This window comes from Lonchura striata, chromosome 22, assembly GCF_046129695.1.
Source record: "Lonchura striata isolate bLonStr1 chromosome 22, bLonStr1.mat, whole genome shotgun sequence".
Lineage (NCBI taxonomy): Eukaryota > Metazoa > Chordata > Aves > Passeriformes > Estrildidae > Lonchura > Lonchura striata.
Window position 1 is genome coordinate 4,485,966 of NC_134624.1, and position 18,250 is coordinate 4,504,215.

The 18,250-nt window shown below is 47.6% G+C and overlaps 1 protein-coding gene across 1 annotated transcript in view; it reads right to left on the bottom strand.

Moving 5' to 3' along the window:
• Positions 1-18,250, bottom strand: part of PNPLA7 (patatin like domain 7, lysophospholipase) — a 127,527-nt gene that overhangs the window by 22,784 nt on the left and 86,493 nt on the right. The window contains exons 27-28 of the mRNA XM_077787845.1: positions 6,695-6,851; positions 335-451 (exon numbers count right to left, since the gene is read on the bottom strand). Of these exons, the coding sequence (XP_077643971.1) occupies positions 335-451; positions 6,695-6,851 (274 nt within the window). The remainder of the gene's footprint in view (positions 1-334; positions 452-6,694; positions 6,852-18,250) is intronic.

Consider the following 18,250-nt stretch of genomic DNA (forward strand, 5'->3'; position numbering starts at 1 on the left):
TTAAGGTCTCTGAGACCTGATTTGCAGAAAAAAATTGATGAAACAGTCTCAGCTGTTCTTCTTCAGTGTCACAATTTTCACTTCTTCTCTCAGACAATGAAATCCTTTTGTCAAACTGAAATAGCTACAAATAATGTACAGTTCGTGTTTTCTAAATCCACCAAAAAGAGTAAGCTCCTTCCTGCAGCCATGGACCACCACATTCACAGTTTCACCACATTTTCAGTCACCCAACAGTTCCAGATTTCCATATCAGCATGGAAAAAGAATTATTTCTGCTCCAACAGAACACAGGGACATAATTTCCTATCCATAAGGTGAATAAACAACCTACCTCTATCTGCTTATCTTTGAAGATGTTGTTGATGCTGTTGTTAAAAGCTGCTCCAGAAAACATAGAGGTTATTGGGTATGTCAAGTCTAGAATAGTCTTAAACACCGAGTTCATAACCTAAAAAGGGAAAAAAAAAAAGGATTTCAAAGGTAAATACAGGCCAGAATCCATAGGAATATGTGCATTAAGGCTGCAATTCCAGAGTTCAGAGCTGACGTGCTGGAAGTGCAGAAAGTATTGAGGGGACAGAAATACAACTGCAAAATGTACAACCAGGAGCTCCCTGTGTGGTAAATTTACATTCAGCAAACCCCAAAGCAGCGTGCCCAGCACAGCCCTCAGCCCCTGCACGAGGCCACCCATGCTGCAGCTCCACCCCTTCCATTTTCTCAATTTAAAAAGATGTTCTGAGTTCTCTTCCTCTCCACTACCCTTCCCACAGCACCTGTGTGGTTCAGGGGTGTGGGAAGGAACCCAAAAATCCATGGCATTGCTTCATCCATCTCTTCTCATTTGGGGATCACACCCAATTTTTCTCCCAGACTTAAAGCTTTTCTCTGCCTCAGTGGAAACATTTAGAAAATCATGTCTGGGATTCTCTGGGACTCCAACAAAGTTCAGTCAAGCACATGTCATAGAGCTTTAAACACCTTCTGTGGAGCAGGGTCCATTATTTGTCATTCCCAAAGTCAGTTACTGGGATGTGTTATGGACCCAGCATTTAACTGCTGCAAACTCAGCACCAGCAAGGGAAACCAAACCACACCAGGTTTCTTAAAGCACTGTAGGTCCCTTCTAACACACAGATCCTGGAATTAAGCTTTCACAGATTCCTTTTCTCTCCATTTCAACAGCATTATTACACCTATGTACTGACCCACAAGAGAAAATTAGGAAAATCCCTAAACTTCATGGCATTATGGCCATAGTATTTGCCCATAACCAAGCTATTGCTGTCAAATCCTAATAAATCTTAACAAAATCCAATGTTTAATATATTACACCACAGTCAAAATGTAAAAGAAGACCACAAAACCCAATTAATTCCTTTCAAATTAAATAGGATTTCACTGGATGAAATATTTCCATGAGATGAAATATTTTCTCTCTCTACATGTTCTCTGTAATTTAACAGCTTCTCAGAGATCAGGGCATCCTTCCCAAGCAGACACATGGAACAGCCTCAAACCTGCCAGCTGTTAAAGCAGCTGTGAGCAACATCTGGCCTTGGCTTTACTCTGGCAGTGATTTAAGAGCAGCAGGATCAGCCTACATTGTCATGTCCAGCTGCTTTTAAATTTCTGTCAGGGATCTGCCCAGAGAACACGAGTGCAAGGATTAAAAAAAAAAGATCATTAAGAACAAGGATGGGAAGAGGAAATGTGGGAGAATGTAAAAGGCTGAGCACAAACCCAAGGATGAAGCTTCATTCACATCTTCACTCTGGGTTTGATGTGCTGAGGACAGTGTGCCAACCTAACTATAGAATGCTACCCACAGCTTCAGAGGGAGATGGAATTAGTGCTGCACCTAAAATAGGGATCAGGTCTCTTCAGAATGATTAAATCAGGGGAAGAGGCATCTACAAAGAGCCCTTTATTTAATACTGAAGAAAAACCTCTCCCACTCAGCAGCAGCCATCAGGCTTCCCTTGCTGCACATGGTATTTATGATGCTGAGCCTCCACATTTCTCCTGATCCTGACAATCATGATCTTACCCGTGGACAAAATACTTCCAATAAACAGTTATTTCTTAATATTCTCATTTCTCAGAGCTGGAAGATGCCCTTTAGCTGAAGCTGAGGCCAACAGCCTCCCTCAGCCTTCCAGGAATAGCTGCAACCACCTCCTGTTCCCCAGATAACTTCAGTTAAAGATCACCCTCTGGAGAGGCAGACAGAGCTGCTGGCTCCTGCTCCACTTCTTCCCAGGAGCTCTGGGACCAGCTCCAGCAGCTCCAAGAATTTCATCCCCTGACACCACCAGGATGGGAAGCCCAGCCCTGAGCCAGCTCTGCCAGTGCTCTCAGGGTTTGCAGGTCATGGAATCATGGAATCTTTTTGGGTTGGAAGTACCTTCAAAATCATCTCATTCCACCCCCCCTTCCATGGCAGGGACACCTCCCACTGTCCCAGGCTGCTCCCAGCCCTGTCCAGCCTGGCCTTGGGCACTGCCAGGGATCCAGGGGCAGCCACAGCTGCTCTGGGCACCTGTGCCAGGGTCACCCCACCCCCATAGGGAGGAATTTCTTCCCAATTCTTCATTAACTTCTCATGAACTTTCATTATGACAGCTCTGCTGCAAGATGAGTTTTCTTTTTAAAAAGACCTTCAATCCTAAAGTAATTTTTTAAAGTGACCCTCAGGTATAAAAAGCAAGGAAGGGACAAGGGTCTGCTCATAGAGCAGAAGGACAAGAGTAAAGGCACGTGATGATGGACAAGAGGAATTGTCATTCTGGCTCTTTTGTTCTTTGATGCAGCATTATGGCAAACTGGTGTGAAAAGCCAGTATAATCATAGGATTTTTCAGTGTTCCTGACTATAAAACACCCCCAAGGTTATAGGAAAACTTATGCAAGAACAAAAATTTCAAAGAGATCCAGTATTTTTTAAACTACTCAAAAGATCATGCAGTGCCTTCTCAGCACTCACCCATACAGTTCCGATAAAACAAGGAAAGGAATTCACACAGAAAAAAATGTTAAATCAATACAATAAAAATGTAACTCAGGGCTAGATGAGGATTGGCATTAACAGGATAAAAATCCAAGGCTTTTCCTTGGTTTCTGATTTCTGGCCAGATCAGCTCATTAAAGGCCAGGATCTCTCAATGTACAAACAGAGCAGGGTCAGAGGCAGAACCTCCTGACTCCCTGGGCAGAACCCCCACATTTATTTGAGCTGTCAGTGCCCCCAGGCAGTGACAGGCAGCAAATGGTGCCTGTGTCCCACCCAGCCAGCCCCTATCCCCATTAGGATCAGTGTTTTAGCCCCCCACACACCTATAACCATATTGCTTTCAACGAATATTCCATCTTTGTGAAATGTTTCTACTTTGAGATATTGATCCTCCAATTAAGTAAAACAACAATCTGCAAACACTAAGGCTTTGGATTGTTCACTTTGCTGGTTAAATAGAGGTGCAGAAGACACACAGAGACAAGAAACAGCAACTAATCTGACTGGGAATTTTCATATTTCCACCTGTATTTTGACAAGAGTAATTTATTTCTTCACTGCTTCATTAGGTGCAGAAAACACATCCCCTTAAAAATATCCCTTCTCCTGGCACCAAGTGTACAGCTAGAGAGATGCCAATTTCTAATAATACCAAGAAAGAGAAATAAATGCAGGACAAACAGCATCCACTCTGATGGATTAAAAAGAGAGATAAGAAAAGCCCAGAGTTAACTAATCCATCCCAATGAAGACATTTCCCACGTGGCCCCAGGCTGCACCGAGCAGCAACCTTCAGCAGCACAGCTCCAGAGGAGCAGGATCTGCAGGTCCTGGAGCAGAGAATGCTCCAGCCTTTCTGCCTGGCTGCTCCTGGGGACAGCAGGGAAGGTCCCATTTGGGACATGGCAATTTGGGGATTTTCTGTGGGATATTTCAGCTCTCACTCAGTCCCTTCAAGTGAATCTTCCAAGAATCCCCAACAAACCTCCTGGCTGCTTCCTACACACTGGGGCTCCTTTCCCCTCTCCCTGCTCAGCATTAACACCACACAAGAGTCAACACCTCAGAATAGCCACTGATAAAAGATTTCTAATGCTCCAAACTCTCTGCACATTGTGATCTTGGAGAGGGGATTTTGTGGCTCTCTTCAGTTTGCAGCCATGCTGCTGGACACTGCTGGCACCAGTGGGAAGGGCAGGCTTTGCTTTCATTCTCCTCAAACCCTTAGACAATTCCTGGGTTGGACACAGACCTGCAAGAACACTAATGGAAGTCCTCATGAAAATCCATTCTTCATTAATAAGATGAAATGTTTGCTCTAACACTTCTCCCACTTAGCTGCAGGCTTCAAGGAACCAATACCTGAAACAGCCCCAGGCCAAAAAGTGCCTTTTACCTTGTGAAAATGTTCTCTGACCTTCTGCAATTTGTGCTCAAAAGTTCATCAACAGATTAAATGCCTTCATTTCATTTCTAGCTATTCCTGATAAAAGTGACTGTGATTCCAGCTCTGGCAAGCTCCAGAGTGGGAACACAGCCCTGAGGAGCCCAGGAAACATCTCCAGCTCTGCCTCACACCCTGCACAGGGCAGACCTGACAAACAGGAAGAGCATCCTCTGGACAAATGCACAGAAGAAAATTCCATGGCTGAAGCTTAACCAAGAGCTGGGAGAGAGGGCAGAGAGCCCCTGGGGGCTGGGAAAGCTGGGAGGCATCAGCACCCACTCAGATGCTGCCCTGGAAGCACAAAGTGGGAGAGAGAGAACAAGGTTAAGGGATGTCTGACACAATTCAATGCAGTTGGTTTTATGTCTTTAATCTTGAGCCTCCCCCAGGTTTGTGATTCCAGCAAACTGCTCTGGATCATAAACAGTTTATGTTTTGGGTGCTTCCCAAGCCAGCCAGGCACAGGCAGTTCTTAAATAAAAAGCAAAAATCCATATTCTTCTGGCAAGCAGTGGTGGGGAGGTGAATCAGTCCCACTGCACTCTGCCCACCGGGACATCCCAGGGCCTCAATCCGGATTTCAGCTCCTCACACAATCCATCTTCCCAGAGACAGCTTTTCTTGCAAAGCCATGGCAGATTAGAGGATCCTTGGGAGACATAAACAGTGCTCACTGTTTATGTCTCCCAAGGATCCTCTAATCTGCCAATGACAGGATTCCATTTCCCCTGAAACCCAAGACCTAAAACTCTTAATCTTATCCATAAAATTCCCTATGTTGCTTTATTTTCAGTAAGAAAATCTACAGGAAAATGTGGGGTTGACGTGAAAAATACAAACTTGCAACCAGCAAACTTCAGAAATAACCTCACCTGCAGTCAGTCTGAACCAGTGATCTTGTCCATGGACAAAATACTTCCAATTAACTGTCATCTGGGACAGTTTTCATCCAACATCTGATCAATAAATAAAACCAAGGCCAGGCTGGAGAGGGCTTGGAGCACCCTGGGATAGTGGAAGGTGTCCCTGCCCATGGCAGGGGGTGGAATGAGATTATCTCTAAGGTCCCTTCCAATCCAAACCAATCTTTGATTCCATGATAAATATACTCACCCAATTAAGTCAGTATTTAAAGCAACCTTCCCAAAACTTGGGTTAACTTTGAAAATGAGTTTTTGTTTGTACTAAATATTGAAAGTTAGAAACTTCTCCTGACCCAGAGTGCTGTGGAGTGAACAGGCAGGACCAGGAGTGACACATTTGGGAGTTATTTAGAGAAGGATTACCTCAGTCACTCAGTTCCACTGACACATGACAGCATGTGAGAAAGAGAGAGAATTACACAAAAGAGAAACACATTTGTTGAGAGCTGGAAAGGAAACAGGTCCCAGCACATAAAAGAGAAGATAAAACAAAGATAACCACAGGTGAGCACACTGAAACAACATCACTGTGCCTTGACAGCGTGACCAGGATTTGTGCAGAGCTAAGCCAGGCAGCTGCCTCCTGACTCCTTGGACATGGAGCAGCTTTTCCAGGTGATCCATCACTGCCAGGCAGGGCTTGTTCTGTGGCATAGACACTGAATTTCAGGAGGCTGCACCTTCCTGGGGTGCTGCTCGTGCCTTGATGTGCTTGGGCCTTGCTCCACTGGAGGAGAGAAACACATGCCCAGTAGAGGGAATTCAGCATTCCCATAGGAGGGAATTCATCATTCCCACGAGGGAATTCAGCTGTTCCCAGTGGAGGGAATTCATCATTCCCATAGGAGGGAATTCATCATTCCCACGAGGGAATTCAGCTGTTCCCAGTGGAGGGAATTCATCATTCCCACGGGAGGGAACGTTCCCAGTGTAGGGAACTCAGCACTCCCAGGGAAGAGAATTCAGCATTCCCAGTGGAGTGAATTCAGCGCTCCTATGGGAAGGAATTCAGCACTCCCATGGGAGGGAATTCAGCATTCCCAGTGGAGGGAATTCATCATTTCCACAGGAGGGAATTCCCCTGTTCCCAGTGGAGGGAATTCATCATTCCCAGGGCAGGGAACATTCCCAGTGGAGGGAATTCAGCATTCCCAGTGGAGGGAATTCAGCGTTCCCATAGGAAGGAATTCAGCATTCCCATGGGAGGGAATTCAGCATTCCCATGGGAGGGAACAGCAGTGCAGAGAATTCAGTGCTCCCAAGGGAGGGAACATTCCCAGTGGAGGGAATTCTCCTTCCCAGTGCTTACCATGGCCCACTGGCGAGCTTTGATCCTCATCTGGTTGTAGCTGCGCTCCTCGGCGTACAGGGCGCTCATGAAGGCGCCGATGGACGTGCCCCCGATCATGTCCACGGGAATTCCAGCCTCGATCAGCGCCCGGATAACGCCCACCTGGGAGCAGCCCCTGTGCCGAGGGAGGGAAGGGACAGAGCCACTGTCAGCCCAGCAGTCACTGAAGGAGTCGTTGCAAGGCTGGTGATGAATGGGGCCTCCTAAGGAAGCCGAGCCCGCGCCGGCTGAGCTGCCAATCTCTGCTAAACAAGCCCCGGTGCCAGGGACAAACACTCTGAATGCAGGAATCCTCCCAGAGGATCCCAGGGAACACGACCACGCAGCCTGGATCAGTGGCAAAGGCAGGGAGATGAAAGCAGCCAAGAGCTGAGCTGGTGGACGGGCGAGGGGAACGTCAGCGTGGATTTGAGGGAGCAGAATCTGCTGGGGTCCCCCCAAAGCACCCAGGAAAGGCTGGAGTTCAGAGCCCTTCCCATGAGTTTCTTTCCTGGTCATTCTCCACAGAAACTGAGCCAGCCTGGGGTATTAGGAGGGGGCATCACATGGATTAATAATGAATTTGAAGGTGGAAACAAAAGCACGCAGAGACAAACAGTGATGAGAGAGCAGAGGTTGAGTCTGCACACAAGCCCAGGAGAAGGGCAGATGAGAAGGCAACTTCTGAGGATGACACAAATTCCTTCAGGAAAGTAAACTTATTCCTTGATTTCAAGTGCAGAAGGAATTCTGAGCAACAATGGAGTCAGGTGATAAACAACAGATGAACCTCAGTGCTGATGGAACAAGTGGAAAACAGAAGCAGCAACACCCCTGCAGCAACCAGCTCTTATCCAGCTCTGCCAACATGGGTTTAGGAACCCCTGGGGATATTCCCTGAAAAATAATAACCTACTGTTCAGTGCAAATTCAAGTGGCAAATCAAAGAAACCAGAATGAAACAGAAAACATAAGAACACACATCCAGGACGGGCCAACGTTTTGAAAATGGCAAGCAAGCTCAGACTTCTCACCCAAAAAAGAGCAGAACTTAAAAATGACAGAGAAAAGCACAGAAGGTGACCAGAATATGGGATGGACTTCACAGGAAGAGAAAATAAACTGGAATCAATGACTAGGGAAGATCCTGACTGATGGGAAACAGGCAGGGTCAGCAATGATATCACCACACAGAGATTTTAATGGAAAGGAAAAAATTTGCAGACAGGTGTATGCAGAGCACAAACTGGGGAAAGCCACTGTTACCACATGCTGGAGAGGTCAAATCACAAATGGATTTAAATGTGGAAAGGATGAATCAAAGGTACCAGGCTGTCAGTGGCTACTAAACATGACAAATGGGAGGTGCAAGCTGGTGCTCAGGAGGCTCAGAAGCTGCTAATTGCTGCTCCCCACCATCAGAAATGAGAGAGCAGAGGTGGAACCTTTGATCTGATCTATGGACAACCGATCACATCTGATCTTTTATCCCCTAGGGGGACAGGGATCCCTGCCCTTCCCACAGAACCATTACAGAACCACAGAACACAGCAGTGGAGGCAAATTGCCCTTCCAAGCAGTGCAAAGCTACAGCCTCTGCTTTCAAATGCTCTGTCCAGTGAATAAGAAGCATTTTTGATTAGTTCATCCCACCTGGATGGATGTTTTGCAGTCTGGGCCATAAAGCATCCCATTTTCTGTCCCCCACAGTTTGCTCTATTTCCATCCTCCTTCCCCTTGCTGTTTACATCCCATAAATACTTGCTAACAGCTGCCAAGTCCACCGTAGGTGTCACTTGGCCAAGCTGGGCTGAACACATTCTTTCCATCCAAATAAATCCCCTCCAGCTGCTGAAATGCTTTGGGACAGGTTCGTGGTTATCCTGGGTGTAAATGACTTCAATGACAGATCTGTGCTGCTGCAATCCAAGAGCAGAAAATGGCTCGTTTTGCCTTCCTCTCCAAATTCCCCTTCTCCTCTTCCCTACTGCTTCTTCCCACAAGATGCCCTGAGTTAAAGGAATCATACTTTTATCCTGCCCATTGTTTTTAGGCTTTTAGAGTGCAGCTATTTTGGTACTCTGCTTCTCGTGCCTGGCACTTCCCACTGCCTCAGCCCCGATCCTCCACAAGGAGCAGACCTTTCCCTGCACCTCCTGCTCTCTGGAGACAGCCCACATCAGGTGCCTTTCTTAGGGCACCTTAAAGTACCCTAAAGTGAAGTATCTTAAAGCATTTTCTGCTTAGAAGACAATTTTAAACAGGCCATGAGTAACTCCAGACTGGATTCCTTCCCTTTAACTGCTTCTCCTGATTCACCCATCCATCAATACAAAGGATTTGATGTTAGCACTCTGGATTTGTTCCTATTTTGCTGCATGATACTTTTACATGAATAACAAAAGATCATTATTTATTGGCAAGTCATGCTCTCCTGATGCATCCACAGAGTCCCTGCCAATACCTCACTAATGTGACAGCCACAGATCTCCAACAGATTCACTGATCCCAAAGCAAGATGGGAATCAAAGTCCTTTTCTTGCTTGTAAAGGAACCTCCCATAAGCTGCCTGACTAAATTATGTTTCACTTATTCACAACCACAAAGCAGACTCTTCCAGCACCAACATCCTGAGCAGGAGCGTTCCTGGAATTTGCAAACTAAATCCTGAAAAAAAGATAAATGTGCCTGAGCCCTTCCTTTTCTCCAGGTACCACCTAACCTCCTGAAAGATAGAAATGGGAATTTTTTTTTCCCCTTCTCCCTACAGCTTTAGGCCATCACAGCCCCAGCAATGTTACTACATGGGACTTCTCAATCCCTCCTTGCAGTTGGTTCTGTCCTGGGCACTTCCCAGCTCCCTAAACACGGGCAGGCTGCCAGGGGAAACGTGTGCCAGCACCCTGCCAGGCACTCATCCCCTCTGACAGCATCCCTGGGCTCCCACAGGGCTGCACTGGGCAGCTGCAAACTGCAGAGGAAAAGAAATTGAAGCCAGGAGCAAGATCCATGTTAACAGCCTGAGGACTAGTGCAGAAAAAAACCCAGGGATCGTGCACTTCTTGTAATACCAGGCCAGATTTCACAGGGGACATGTCCTGGTTTAGGGAAACGTGGAAATACAAGTGTTGGGCTAGAGGAGCACAAAGGGAGATGGATAACTTGTGCCAATGCTGTACCTGCACAGCAGTGACAACACGGGACAGGGAAACCTCCTGGTGACACAGAGCTGAATGTCACTCACTGCAGAGGAAAGGGGAGTGCAGTTACAGGGGAGGAAGGAGCACCCCAGGGAGGGGATGCACACACAGAGTGTCCCTGGAGCTGCACATGCAGCTCTCCTCACCCTAGAGCTGCCTGAAGGAGCAGCTGGATGCAGCACCTCCCCTGCCAGGACTAACACTGCTCCAGGACAGTGACAAGGGGCCGAGGAACAACGACCTACAAGATGACTTTGAAATAATTTCTATCAGAACACAAAGATTTGCCCAGGAGGTGCAATCAGTATCCGAACAAAAACGCTTTTCCAATGCATTCAGTGCCTAGGACAGGCCTGATTCATTAATGCCCTTTGCAGAGAGAGCTGAACCAGCATCACCCAGCTCAAAAAGGAGCTGGAAGCCAGAGCCAGGCTCTGTTCTCAGCCCTGTCACTGCCTCAGCCTGACCTGAGCAACACAAAGCAGGGGCTGCTCTGGGCATCAGCTGCCCCAAGTGCTGCTTTCTGCACTCACCAACTCATGATCCCTGTGCTGAATGAGCCTCCAGAAGCTGTGCTGGCTAAACTCCAAGCACCATTCCTTGCTAACTACTCATGGTCACAGGGAGGTCACTTGGTCTGGGTGGGACAAGAGGAGACTCAGAGGAGTCCTCACTGCAGTTCCAGGTTCCTTGTGAGGGGAAGATCAGAGGGACAGCTCTGCATGACCAGGGAGAGGAGCCAGGGCACGGCTGGAGCTGGGCCAGGGCAGCTCAGGCTGGAGAGCAGGAAAGGTTCTTCCCCCAGAGGTGCTGGCACTGCCCAGGCTGCCCAGGGAATGGGCACGGCCCCGAGGCTGCCAGAGCTCCAGGAGCCTTTGGCCAGCGCTGCCAGGGATGCCCAGGGTGGGATTTTGGGGGGTCTGGGCAGGGACAGGGGCTGAGCTGGATGATCCTGGTGAGTCCCTTGCAGCTCAGGATATTCTGTGATTCTGGGGAAGAAATTACCACAAAGCAAGGAGAGGAGTTACAGGGTTGGAGACCTGCTTCCCTAAATACCTCAGCACAGCAAACACAGAGAGCTCAGCCTTTCTGCCAGAAGGTCTTACAGGAAAATTCCTGCTGCTGAAATGAGCCCTTGCTCTCATCCCCTGGGGAAGTGCTGCTGGCATGTGACTGTAATGCATGAAGGCCGGAGCAGAACTGATAAAAGGAAAATTCCCCTGTGAGCTGTGCATGTGCCAGCCCTGCACGTGCTGCCAGAGCTGGGATGAATCTGGCTCAGGAGAAGGCAGCCAGTGCAGCAGGACATCCCAGAGCAGAGTGCCAGCAGGAAGGCAGGCTGTCCTCCTGCCCAGGGGAGAAGGAAACACAGTCAATACAAAACCAGTATTTTGTGCATCAGTATTTCCCCCACGAGCCACCTTTAACACACCAGCAGGGTGCTGCCTGTCTTTGAAAGAACACCCCGAGCCTGGGAGCAGCCAGAGGGGACACTAAGGGGACAGCCAGGCAAGGCTGCAGCTCAACCACCTCCAAAGTCTGTGTCAGCTTCAAAAAGGAGGCTGGACTGGAAGAGGAATCCATCTCTCCTCCTGACTCAGCAGGATGAAGGAGATCTCCCTGAATGCTCTGAAGAGATGCTGTTTCCTTTGGCTAAAGAAAGATTAACGCCATGGCTGCTGCAGAGCTCTGCTGTGTCTCCCACCAAAGCCCCCCCAGGGTGGGACACAGCTTCCTGGCCCTCCTTCCTGAGGGAGTTACCTGGCAAAGGAGGCACAAAAATAGAGAAATTGTCAAGGGGGCTTTATTAAGCTTCATTAGAGCCCAACAAACCTGAATTAAGACACCCTCAGAACCTTAAAGCTCCTGAAGCAGCAAAGCCATAAAAGCAGCTCTTTCCTGGAAGGGTTGTCCAGCCCTTCACAGGCTGCTCAGGGCAGTGGTGGAATCTCCAGCCCTAGAGGGGTTGGAAAGCCACATGGATGTGGCACTTGGGGACAGGAGTTAGTGCTGGCCTGGGCAGTGCTGGGGGAATGGTTGGACTTGATGATCTTAAAGGTTTTTTCCAACCTTAACCATTCTGCAGTCTATGAATTTCTATTTACCATGTCCATTTTGGAGACGTGCAAAAAGCGGTGCCTTGGGCAACCACTCCCCCAACCCTGCTGTGAGCACAAAACAAACTGAAGGTGCCTGAGCTTCCAAGCCCACAGGACTGAAATCCACCACACAGGGAACCCCTGGCACTTCAGGGACCACGATCCCAAAACAGGCTGGTGACTGAGCCTGCAGCTCTCAGAGCACTACAGAGCCATTAACTGAGGGCTGGTGGTGATTCTAGATCCTTCTTGGAGTCATTGTGGAGGTGCTCCTTGTATTGGGGTGAGTGGAAATTGGATGTTGTTTATGTGAAGAGCTACATGGAGTGGCATCAGGAAAGGTGACATAAGGAAAAGCCTCTTCTTTACATAAACAGCAGCATTTTTGGTGTGTTCTGTGGCTGATCCTGGCATCGAGTGGTTCAGTCACTGGCTCAGAAATGGAGCAAGTCTGCTACAAGCTGCAACTGGACCATCTCCAACTGGCACCTTTGCGTTCTTGTTGCAGCAGCAATATACCCAAACATTGCTTTAAAATCTAATCCCAGTTATATCTTTCCAATAACATTATTTCCCAGCCTTCCTGACCTTAACACTTCCCAGCATCATAAATCAGCCAGAATTATTGCAGTGATTTTCTGCCAGCTCCAAAGGAGCACAGCACCCAGACCCCTGCGTTTCTGCAGCCATGGTTTCATGTGAGCCCTCACAAGGAACTTTCAATCTTGACAACATTAATGAATTGTTAATCAACTAAGCACTGTTTCTAAGCTAAATAGAGGGAATAACCCCACATTACTGGGTTCTCACCCTAACATCCAACAATCAGCAGGATCTCTCTCAGCAGCTGCCCTGGAGGAAGCTTTTTTCCTTCCACAGCCCACACATATTGATCCAGAGACCTGAATTTTTCTTGTCTTCCCCTCCATTAACAACAAACTGATTCCATCCTCCCACTTAGCTTTGCCCCCTGATTCCCAGCAACTCCTTAAGCCAGAGCTCAGGAGCCATTTCCCTTTGGCCTTGCCACGCTGCAGAGATCACTCCCTGTGCCAGGCAGGCACATCTGGCAGAAAAAGCATCTCCTATTTATCACAAACCCAGTGAAATCCCCTTCCTGCAAGAAAATCCAAATACAATGTCCTTTTATAGCCTCGATCTTGTTTCTGCTTTACACACTAACTTTAGAACAAGCTTTAAACAAAGAGATTTGTGCCTGACAGAGAAATAAATGAGCAGAATGTGTTCAGCCCTTCCAGGAGAGCTGTCAGGGCTACCCAGCCCTGGGGTAGCAAGAGGGATACAGGAGGGATATAGGAAGAAGGCATTAGAAGGGAGGAAAAGCACCAAATAGTAAAAGGAAATTATAAAATGCACCAAGGTTTTTGTTTTCTGATCCCAACTGGCATCAGCATACTCAGAAAGGGACACAGGAGCAGGGAAGGGGGTGAATGACAAAATGCACCCACGTGGGGATGTCACTAAATCCTGTCCCTTGCTCTGAGCCAAGGAACAATTCAGTTATCATCTGCAAAGGAAGACAGTTTCTTTGGATAACAAATATATCCTCCTCCCCCACCTCTCTGAGACTTATTAATTAAAGTTTTGGAAGAACCCATCCTGAGCACAACATCTGGAAGCTGAAGAAAAAAGACCACAGCACTTTAAAGAATAGAATGAAGAATTTCCTTTTTCTTAACAGGAAAGCTCACTGCCCAGGTAGGGCTGGACAGAGTCCCCAAAATCCCAGCAGTGCAAGGATCACACTCCTGAAATAACAGGGACTTGCCTGGAGAGCTTTACAGCTGCTCCATGGGAAGTGAACACAGCACATCCTTTTACATCTGATAAAAAAAGGTGCAAAACCAGCAACAAGAGCTGACCCACAACTCCACCACCTCCTTGTTTAATTTCATCTGTTTATCAAGGCACTGCTCTGAATAAATGAGTTTGGTGGGAAAGACTGGAGATCAGGACAGGAGAGTCCAGGTAAACCACCTGTAATTAATTTTAAGGGTTTTTGAAGCAATACCTTTGAAGTCAATGACTCCCAAGCTCCTGCTGCTTGCAGGGTTTATAGAAGCTGTTATAACTTTCAACCTCTGTGGCAGATGGGAGCAAATGAGCAATCACAGAGGTGCTGCAGATGAGAAAAGGAAAAATCAGATCATTAAGCATTTGTGGGTGCCAATCCATGTGACTTTGTGGGCATGTGATGACCCAACTGTTCCACAGCTCTCTGAGCAATTGGAGTTCAGGTCTGGGGATCTGGGAGCAGCCACAGGGACAGGGGATGTGTGCCTTTCCTCCAGCTCACAGGAGGCAGAGCTCTGAACTCTGCACAAACACAATTAAACCAGGATGAAGGTGCCAGGCACTGCCCAGGATGGTCCCTGTGGGAATCCAGGGCTTCCCTCTGGCTGCCCTGGGACCCTGGCAGGGGTCAGGAACCCCCCTGGACAGAGCTCCCAGAGACACTGGCTGTGATCTCTGTCCATGGAAAAGAGTTTTCAATCTTACAGGGTGAATTACCAGCTCTGAGTGTTTGATATAAGGAATAATTAAGTGTGGCACGGGTGCAAAAGTAAAATTTTAGGATTCTAGATGAGGGGTCCAAAGGGGACAAGATGAATGAAATTGGGTGTGTCTTGTCCTTTTTCTCCTTCTTCATGCCCTCCATGTCTCACTGTGGTGTTGGCATTTTTCTGTTGGTTCAGGCTGGGGACACACTGTCCAACGTAGGTGACAGATATTGGCACGTTCTTGTAAATCCAGCCCAGGGAGTTTCTGGTATTTAATGTTTGTCACATCCCATTGAGGGCAGAGCCCCACACGCTGCCCTGCAGGACAGAGCTGGGCAGGGCAGCAGAACATGTGAGAGATCAACAGAATAAACAACCTGGAAACCAGCACAGACCAATTATGGCTTCTGCTTTGGCAGCGGGGCTGACAGACAGAGACTTTCTACAATCTCGGGATCATCAACACCTCACATTCTGACAGTCCCTCCCTGCAGAAATCCAGGCAGAGCCTCTCAGGAGCAGTGAGGCTGCAGCCTCTCCCCAGCCATCTGCAAACTCAGAGCCCGAGGCCCTCAGAGGAGCTCCAGCCAAGTCTCAGGAGCTTTGCTCTAACAACAGCAAATAAACTCACTGATTTATTTTTAGGGGTTGTTTTCTGTTTGTTCAAACAGCCTAACTCTAGGGCTGACCTGGATAAGACTCAAATTAGATATTCAAACATGCATTATCATCATCTTTTCCAAGTAGGAGCCCATCTTCCTTACCTTACTCCTCTGGCCTTTCCAAAGGAGCAGCACAAGTTAAACACCAAGTCAAAGGTGCAGTTTTATCTTTAAGGATAAAGAGTTTTGCTGCTTCTCTGTTATTTTACCTCCTGAATATTGCCCTGGAATCAAATCTAGGTTTTGAAAGATGCTGGGAATCCACAAGCCTGACTCTGGAATTCAGCCTTCCCTCTGGTTTATCTGCACATGGCAATGGATGCTCCACTGGTGCCAAGAGCACAGACACCCAAGCACAGGACACTTCTCTGAGCACCTGCAGGAGCAATCACAAGCTCTGAAGCCCCCCATGCATTAGTCTGAACTTCAAAAAGGGATATCACACAGAGAAATTGCACTCCTCTGTGCACTGAGGTACAGATGTTTATCTACACACACAAAAGCCATAACACACTCACCAAACAGCCTCTCCTCCTCCAAAATGTCCCCAGCCAGTTCAGGCTGGCCCTGATGGGGGAAGACTGCAAAGGCCACAAGGATTAACCTCAGAGCTGCCAACTTTCTGCCCTTGAAAAGTCAAAATACAGACTGGCCTGGTGTACAAAGGGATTACTTTGGAGAACAGGAACTGGAGGAAAGATATTTCAAGTATTCAGAGGTTGGAGTGTTATTTTTTCCATGACACAAAACAGATTGAGCCCCCTTTGTATCATTTTGATACTTCCCTGCTGCAGAAATCCTGCTTCCTCAGCTGTTACTGGGCACTGACAGACTGCAGATGCTGCACAGCAAGCCTGATTCTTCCATTTAAACCCAGAGAAGCAGCATTTTTCAAGTTCCTTTCATATCTCAGCTTAATTTGCTGGAACTTCAGAACATGAACAGAATGAGGGATGGGACCCTTTTAGCAGCACATACTCTTCAAGACCTGTCTTGCTAGAGGAGAGGAAAGCACAGCCCTTACATGCCAGCTCAGTACCTCCAGCAAGCACTTGGAAATGGAACAGGAATTTCAGGGATGCTGCCCGACTGCATCAGGGGGAGAGACAGAAAAGATAGCAATTGCAAAAAAAAATTAAAAAAAAAAAATCCCTGCTCTTGTCTTGTGTAAGTGGCAATCAGGAAATGATGTGAACCCAGTGCAGGAGGACCCAGTCTGTGCCAGGCAGGCTCCATCCAGGGCTGCCAGACCAGGCTGGAGACAGGGATCTTGGCCAGCCCCCAGGTCCCTCCTGCCAGAGGAGGCAAAGATACCCCCAAACCTCAGCAGCCCCTACATAAACACTGACCATGTCTTGGCACTGCACCCAGACAGCACAAGGGGTCACCTGGTCACCTCTGCCTGCTGGAGTGAAGTCAGCTCCATCAGAACAACTGGATGCCAGGTTTCAAGCAAATTCCCCAGAGAAATCCAACCCAGGAGGCAGCAGCATAAATCCATTTCCATTTTGAGATAACAACATCCTCCTGAAACCCCAAACAACTGCTCCCAGCAATTGTTTGTATTTCTCTTCCCTCTGAGTGCTCCAGAGGCATTTCAGAGAGCACAGCTCAGAGGCTCTCAGCCATTTCCTCAACCCCCCAGCAGCTGAACCCCAGCCCCATGGAATCCTGCCTGTCCCTTCCTCTCCCCAGTGACTGAACCCTTCAGAGCTGCCAGTGGCTCAAGGCACCAAGAGCACCTTGGAGAGGCTGGAGCTGCCCTTCCAAACCTCTCCTAGCCAAGGTCACAATCAACAGTGGCTTTAGGAACAGTTTTGTTCCATAATTTACTTCGGAACAAGCATTTTCTCAGGCTGTTTTCTGAGCACTTTGGGAAAAAACACAACCCTGAATCCAATTTTTCCACATTTCAAGCTGTCAGCTCTGTGCCCTGTGAATTTTAAGCACTGTGAGGCAGACACGCCAAATGAAGGGGATACCTATGCCCCACTATAAACCACTGAAATCAACATTAAACATTGCAATGAATAACCTATTTGCAAACCTGGTGTAGTCCTGAAGCTCACTGCATGATCTGGAACAATTTCAAAGCAAAGTGTGTTTCTGTTGACACACAGGGACACGCCAGGATGGCAAAAAAACTGCCATTTTTTCACAATAGGTGAAAATCTCAGTTTGTGAGAGGACTTGAAAGCAAAGACTGAGAAATTAACTAAAAGGCAGATGTAAAGAAGACAAAAAGGAATGAGTGTGGAGCAAAAATAGTGCAAAGAAACTGAGAAATCTCAATGATTGGATGTGTTAGAAAGGGAAAAGAGATTTACAGACTGGCAGACACAGCCAGGTGGGAAAAAAAAAAAAAGGAGAATATGTTGTGTATTATTGCTAAGCAAGTTCTGAAGGTATTACTTTTCTGCTCCAACACAAGGAACTGGCCACAACAGCACTTGGGCCCCTTATCCCTCCTGCCCTGGGGTGCCCCTCACCAGACTCAGTCCGTGTTAAGTCCTGAGCCCAGCAGAGGAGCTGAAAAACATTTACTGTATTCCAATTTATGTGAGGAACATCAAGAGCCCAGGAAATTCCCATAGGATTTTCTTTCATCCTTTCTGTAACTTCTATATTGAGTGTCTTTAGGATCCCCATAGGGGAAAACACTGATGTGTGTTTCTGGCAATGTTTTCCAAGTGTTTTCCTCTGGAGCTGCCTCCTTCAGGCAGCAAATTCCTCCCCTCTCCTCCCACACATGCTAAGAGCACACTGCCTGGGTGCCTGTGGTCAGGTTTAATAGTTTAAGAAAGTAACTCCCCCCATGCTTCCAGTTCCCTCCCTGTATTGGAGGTTCAGTCATCGACCTTAGGAACTCACCAGCTCCATCTCAAGTTCTGCAGCTCTGCAGTGGCAGTTTAAAACAACATCCACTTCTCACACTTCTCAGTCTCTCACACACTCTTCTCCCTCCATGTAGGGGTTAAAAGCTTCCTATCATTAGTTACTTGTCTTAGCTGAGGAATGAGAATTAATCTTCCTTAACTGCTGGAACTGATTC